Source organism: Cupressus sempervirens, chromosome 2, assembly GCF_028749045.1.
Source record: "Cupressus sempervirens isolate cs-2001-9-10 chromosome 2, ASM2874904v1, whole genome shotgun sequence".
Lineage (NCBI taxonomy): Eukaryota > Viridiplantae > Streptophyta > Pinopsida > Cupressales > Cupressaceae > Cupressus > Cupressus sempervirens.
Window position 1 is genome coordinate 656,909,691 of NC_143119.1, and position 7,073 is coordinate 656,916,763.

General features: G+C 37.9%; 1 protein-coding gene across 1 annotated transcript; it reads left to right on the top strand.

Annotated features, from left to right (window-relative positions):
* Positions 1–455: 455 nt before the first annotated feature.
* LOC149575084 (uncharacterized) lies at positions 456–3,508 on the top strand. The gene has a single exon (XM_089814951.1). It carries the CDS (start codon positions 848–850, stop codon positions 3,038–3,040), a length of 2,193 nt encoding a protein of 730 aa, XP_089671077.1. The 5' UTR covers positions 456–847; the 3' UTR covers positions 3,041–3,508.
* Positions 3,509–7,073: the final 3,565 nt, after the last annotated feature.

A 7,073-nucleotide genomic window follows, 5' to 3' on the forward strand; every position in this document is an offset into this window, starting at 1 on the left:
AGTGGAAAGCCTTAAAAGGTTGATAGACAATGTAGGATGGTGCCAAAATGTAGGAATGCAAGATGAAGATGATTTGGTGTATCAGAACACATGATAATGGTGATGAATGAAGATATGAATGGAAGAAGACCTAAGAGATGAGATGAGGACCAATTAGAATGAGGTAAAGACTTTTACTTTCAAAAGGTGTGTTATATGTTAAATGGAGCTTCGTTTTGATGAAATCATAGATGCGAACCATTTTTTAGCGTCTACAATACCATAACATGAGAGAAAAAAGTTAAGTAAGTTAATAATTTTTAGAATCCCATCATAAAATATGGTTTGAAGATCAATGATGATACAAAATATCATCAATTACGGAAAAAAAACAAAAAAACAAAAAAACACTAATGAGAAGTTCTTTTAGAAGAGTTGTAGTGCTCAATCCTATAGAAAAGTGTGTGTGCTAATACAAGCATCATTTTCTTTTTTTCAGCTGCCTTCCTTGGCAGACATTTTAGTGTCATTTGGGATTTTTCCTTTTGGCAGTTCTTGTTGCCCTCTTTTGTATCCATTTTTTCAATATAAAAAAAAATATCATATTCTTCTGCACATCCAAGTCCACCCAAAATAAAGAATAATTCCACTGAACCAGGCCAAGATTACTTGTAAACAAATCATCAAAATTCATGTTCGTCTCCACAAGATATGAACAACTCGATTCCGTGCATTATTTTTATCTCACCCAATGGATGCGATTTTATAAATGAAATGTTTGCCCAAAACTAAATCTTGCTTTTGCCTTCAATTCAACTGGAAAGAATCATAATGTGCAGGCTAGGTTAGATGATTGGAGGAAAGCGTTATGACAAAGTTTAGCCGCAGAAATAAAATATGGTTGATTTTTTATGATGTTCGCTCTCCCAGGCTTGGCAATGGCTTTACTGTTTCTAAACAACTGTTGAATCTCAATGGAAGGAAGCATTTGCATTTGCCCGCAATTTACCCTCCTTACAAAAAACAATTTCTTCGTTGTCCCAAATATGGCGAAAACAAAGGTGAGCTAGATTATGTAGACAATTACAAGGATGTTGTTTCGTGGAGTAAATTAATTACCAGTCATGCTCGTAATGGTAGATTAGATGTTGCACGCCAAGTGTTTGATCATATGCCTCAGCGAAATGTGGTTTCATGGACTGCTATGCTCGCTGCCTACGTACAAAACGGGCGAATAGAAGATGCGAGGAAAGTGTTCGACGAAATGCCTGAAAGAAATGTTGTTTCCTGGACTACCTTGATTTCGGGATATACACAGAATGGTAGACTGGATGATGCTTTTCAATTGTTTAACCAAATGCCTGAACGAGATGTTGTTTCTTGGAATGCCATGATTGGTGGGTGTGTGCGAAATGGGAGGATAGAGGAAGCTCAGAATCTCTTTCATCAAATGCCAAGTCGAGATGTGGTTTCCTGGAATTCTATGATATCTGGATATTGTTTGAATGGCAAAGCAGAGGTTGCTCGTCAACTGTTTGACGAAATGCCCGAACGAAACCTTGTGTCATGGACGACTATGATCGCAGGTTACATCAGTAATGGCAGGGTAGATGAAGCGCGAGATTTGTTTGGCAAAATGCCTAAACGAAATTTGATCTCTTGGAATGCAATGATAGCAGCATATGCTCAAACTGGAAGGATGGAGGAAGCGCATGATTTGTTTGAACAGATGCCAAAGAGGAATGTGGCAGCATGGACTTTAATGGTTGCCAAGTATGCTGAGTATGGCCAGATAGAGAAGGCAAGGCAACTGTTTGATGTAATGCCCAAGCGTAACGTTGTATCTTGGACTGCAATGATTACGGGGTGTGCTCGCAACGGGAGAATCGAAAATGCACGCAGTCTGTTTGATGAGATGCCTGAACGAGACGTTGTCTCATGGACTTCTATGATTGTGGGATATTGTCATTGTGGAAGAGTGGAAGATGCACGCCATCTGTTTGAAAAAATGCCAGAGCGAAATGTGGTTTCATGGAATGCAATGATTGCAGGGTATGAGCAAAATGGGCACGACAAATTGGCAGTGTTGCTATTTTTACAAATGCAACAGACAGGCATGAAACCTAGCCAGGGAACTTTCACCAGCACTTTGAGAGCATGCGCCAGCTTGGCAACTCTGGAGCAAGGTAAGCAGATCCACGAAATTGCAATAAAGATGGGATATGGAAACGATCTTGTTGTGAGTAATGCTCTAATTACAATGTATGCAAAATGTGGAGATGTTGAAGAAGCGTCTCAAACATTTCATAAAATGCCGGAACATGACTTGGTATCATGGAATGCAATAATTGGGGGTTTTGCAAACCACGGAAAGAGCGAGAAAGCTCTTGAGATGTTTCAGCAGATGCAATTGGCAGGCATGAAATCAGACGGTGTGACTTTTATTGGTGTTCTGTCTGCGTGTAGTCATGCAGGCTTAGTGGATCTTGGTTGGCACCATTTTGATTCCATTATTCAAGACGGATCCATGATTCCAAGAATGGAGCACTATGCTTGCATGGTAGATCTTCTTGGCCGCTCTGGACGCTTAGATGAAGCTGAAGACTTTATTGCAAATATGCCAGTTGAACCAAATGCTAATATTTGGGGGACTTTACTTAGTGCCTGCAGGATTCATGGCAACATAGAGGTGGGTAGTCGAGCTGCAGAACACCTCTTTGTGATGGAACCAAAAAATGCTTCAGCATATATCCTGGTTTCACATATGTATGCTGCAGCAGGCAGGTGGGACGAAGTAAGAAATGTGAGAAAAATGATGAAAGAGAGGGGACTAAAAATGCAAGCAGGATGCAGCTGGATCGAGGGCAAGAACAGTGTTCATTCATTCATTGCGGGAGACAGATCACATCCAGTAACAGAGAATTTGCATGCAATGCGTGACAAGTTTGTTTGGCTGATGGAAGGGAGTGGATATGATACCCTTTCAAACAGCGTACAACATGGACTAGAAGCAGAAAAGGAATTTTCGCCCTTATGTCAAGAATCTGGTGTTTGGTTATAAGCTTCATATTATGGGCATTTTAATGGAATGTGAGTTGTTTCCATCGTATTGAGGATTGAATTTTGTCCTCGTGCAGATAAAATGGGTGAGAAAGAAGCAACCTTATTTATTTCAATGCCATCTTGCCTTAAAATTCATCTGGATTATCACTGTTTGGGCAGTGTAACCTGAGTGTCTACGGATCGACAAAGTTGTATCTAGGGGTAAATAGACAGAAATCCCCCTGCACCTCTCCAAAGAGCCAAAACTGGCATCTGGTCAGGCTGTAACATAAGAAAATACGTGTGCCTTTTGTTAGATATGATATGCATGCTAATTGGAACCTTGCTTCTACTAGAAGTGACTCTGAGAATTCCGTTTCCTCAATTTCTCCCGCTACAATTCCTCTCCTTATTGTTGTACCCTTCGCTCTCATTGTGCTTTGGCCGTCACTGTAAATCAGAATATAGAAAATTGTATTTTTCCAAATGCCCGGTCATAGAGTGCTATATCATGTAATTCCTTAATCATTTCATTCTTAACAGAATTCATAACCAGAATTTCTATGTTGGTCATTATAAGGGTTTGAGTGAATGAGCTAATCGATTCTAAGGCCTCCACCTCAGCTTCTCATTGTGCAACCAATGGCCATGATGGCTAAGATTATCTAGACTCTATTTAAGAAGTTTGTAGAAGTCTCTATTTAAAAAGTTTGTAGAAGTCTATTTAACAACTTCCTAGAATTTTTTTATTAACATCTTTCTAGAAATTTCAAGGAACAATTTTTAGAAACTTCCAATTAACAACTTTCTGAATATTCTAATTAAGAACTTTCTAGAAGTCACTAGGGAAATATGGAAACACTTGTTTGAGCTATCCAATCTAACATTCCCTCTTAGCAAGGAAGGTGCTTTGCAAAACACCCAACTTATCTGTGAAGAAGATGCTTTTCACCTTTCCAAATGCCTTTGTCAAAACGTCTACCACTTGTTGATATGTAGGTATACCCTTCGTTGTACACAATCTTTGATGAAGTGATACTTGATGTCTATATGCTTGACCCAATCATGAAACTTCAGAATCTCATATAATTTGATGCAACTATGATCGTCAAAATGTACCATTGTAATCTCTACCTTCTTATTAAACAAGCATACCATCAACGTTCAAAGCCATATAGCTTTATGTGTCACCATACTAGTTGCTATGTATTATGCTTTTGTAGAACTTAGATCTACAGATTGCTTCACGTTGTACCAAGCAATGACTCTTGATCCCAAACTGAAGCAACAACTTGAAGTATTTTTCTTGTCCATTGTACAGTCTACCCAATCAGTGTCAGTATAGCCTATCAACTTGATTCCTTCATCTCGAGCATATAAAATACCATACTCGATTGTATCATGTAAATACTGCGACACGTGCTTTGTTGTTGTCTAATGCACTCTCTTTGACTCAACCATGACATTGCTAAGAGAGTTTACTACAAAGGATATATGTGGCATGGTGTTGACCAAATACATGAGAGAACTAATCAACTGCCTATAGAACGTGGGATATACATCCTTTTGTCTAGATGTGTCTACCTTCTTCCAATTTGTCATCATGGGTGTAGACATGATTTTAAAATCCTCCATCCTTAGCCTCCTCAAGATTTCAATGCAACACTCCCCTTGTCTAAGGAAAATCTCCATCTCTTTGGCACACCTCCATGCCTAGAAAATAGTGCATAAGCTCCAAATACTTCATCTTGAACTCTACTTCAAGGTCTCTTTTGCACTCTTCTAGGAGCCCCAATGAACCTTTAAAAAAAAAGTCATCCATGTATAAAATACTAAACCACCAAGTAGTATAGGTTAGCATCTACCTCACTCTTCGCAAAGCTCATTTCTTGCAAACAACTATATCAATGCACTCATACCACAACCTAGAAGCCTGCTTGAGTCTATACAAAGCTCTCTTCAATCTACACACATGAGTCTCGTTGTTGTGTGTTACAAAGCCTTCTGGTTGTTTTGCATATACCTCCTCTTTCAACTTTCCATTAACAAATGTTGTCTTGACATTCACTTGATGGATCTAGCATCCCATGTTTGCTTCAAGTGAGATCACAACTCGTATAGACTTACCTGGCGAGATGAAAAAATATTTCATCGTACTGTATCTCTTGAAAGAATACCTTGGCCACAAACCTTGCCTTATATTTTTCTATGATTCCATTGGCAATGTACTTGATCTTATAGATCTAGTGTGTTCCAAGAACAACCTTATATGTTGGTCTAGGCACAACCTATTAGCATGAATGTTGATGATATTCCTATGGGAGACTATCCTAGCATTGTTGGAGTATTGGGGAGATTGCTAGCATGACTGTGTGTTGCATTCATGACTATGTTTGTCATTGATGTCAACATACTCATGATTATTTGAAGTCTAATAGAGCAACAGACAGAAGCAGAGATAGTACGATTCAAGAATTGAAGATGAGATCAAGCGAAGTTGAGGACATATTCTACAAAGTGTCATGTTGACGTGGTTAAGAGCGCATGCAAGTAGTCGAAGATTGGTAACATATATTTAGGATTTACAAAAGACAACTTACAAACAGAGTTGTTGAGAAGTGGTTTCTGGTAATCGGGTTATATCTCCTAACATGGATAGAATGTGGTTGAGTGAAGTTAGATAGAGGTAGAAGACATCTTGGTGATGATGTTAGTGAGTACGCGAAGTCCAAGGTTGTGCATGTGAAATATTCGTAAAGACTGTGAGTCGATAATATTATGTAATTATGAAAAGATGTAATTGTTTTATCTTAATGAGGTCCTATTGTGATTGTAAATTAGGAAGCCTTAAATTCGATTCAATGAATTATTTTGAAGACTTGGTATAAAGGAAAGTTATTTCCCTTGTGATGAAGTGTAGAATTAAGTATGAGATGCTTTTGAAATACAAAATGAATTGTAAGTGTGAGTTACATGTGAGTAAGCAATCTAAGGGATTATTATGATGCGAGTTTGTGGATCTTGTATAATTGAGATCTGAGAAGTATTTGGTTTAGTAGAGGCACAATGACTGAGTTTAGTGACTCTATTTGGCAAAGAGTGCTAGTGGGTAGTTGATCAATTACTATTATTATGAAAGGAATAATACAGAGGCCAGTTGGATAGTGAGTTCAGTGGTCTTGCCCCTGAAGTTGTTTGGATAGTGGGTCCTTCTACCTTCCACAACTCCTAACAGGGTTGTCACGACTCCTAATAGGATTGGAATCTCCTCATAGGGAAGCAAAGTCTCCTAACATAGACTAATATGTATTGAATGCATTTCATTGGCTTCTAAAAGAGTTCAGCGTCTTACAAGGAACTTATGTATTAGTACATCATTTTGTGTATACCATCCCCACTAGGGTTTTCCCTTTGATCAAGGGTTTCCCTAGTCAACATATCTGGTGCTATTGTGTATGTTTATCTTCTTATGACTATTGTTTATATTGATCACATGTTTGAGAATTAATAAGTTCAATAAAAGTTGTTTATCTTGGTGGACTTCACTTTCTAACAATGAGTATTAGAGCATCAGGTCCTTGAAGGAAAAGCTTAACAACTTAAGGAGATCAATGGAGAGTCATTTTAGAAAAGAAAGTCCTAAGTTTGATGGAGTTAATTATAACAGATGGAAAGAGAAGATGGAGACACATCTACTATGCATGGGTCTAGGATATTGGCCGATGACTAAGAATGGGAAGATTGTAGTTGAAGAAAACAAACTTGAAGAATGTAGTGAAGTATAAAGAGATTTTTTCATGTGTAACATGCTTTCCAGAGAAGCACTTTTGCTAGCTCTTTCTGAAAATGATTACAATCACATAAAATCTTTGAGGTTATCTAGTGAAATTTGGAAAGCTTTGGAATCTACTTTTGAAGGTGATAAACATGCTAAAAGGATTAGACTACAAAATTAAATATGCCTATTTCAAGAAGCTAAAATGATGGAAGATGAATTTATAATAAGTTATATTGGAAAAATATCAGAAATTATTGCAAGAATCAAGGCTTGT

What these genes read in the sequence shown, in the direction of transcription:
- LOC149575084 (XM_089814951.1), top strand. Translation starts at nt 848, where the DNA reads ATGACAAAGTTTAGCCGCAGAAATAAAATATGGTTGATTTTTTATGAT.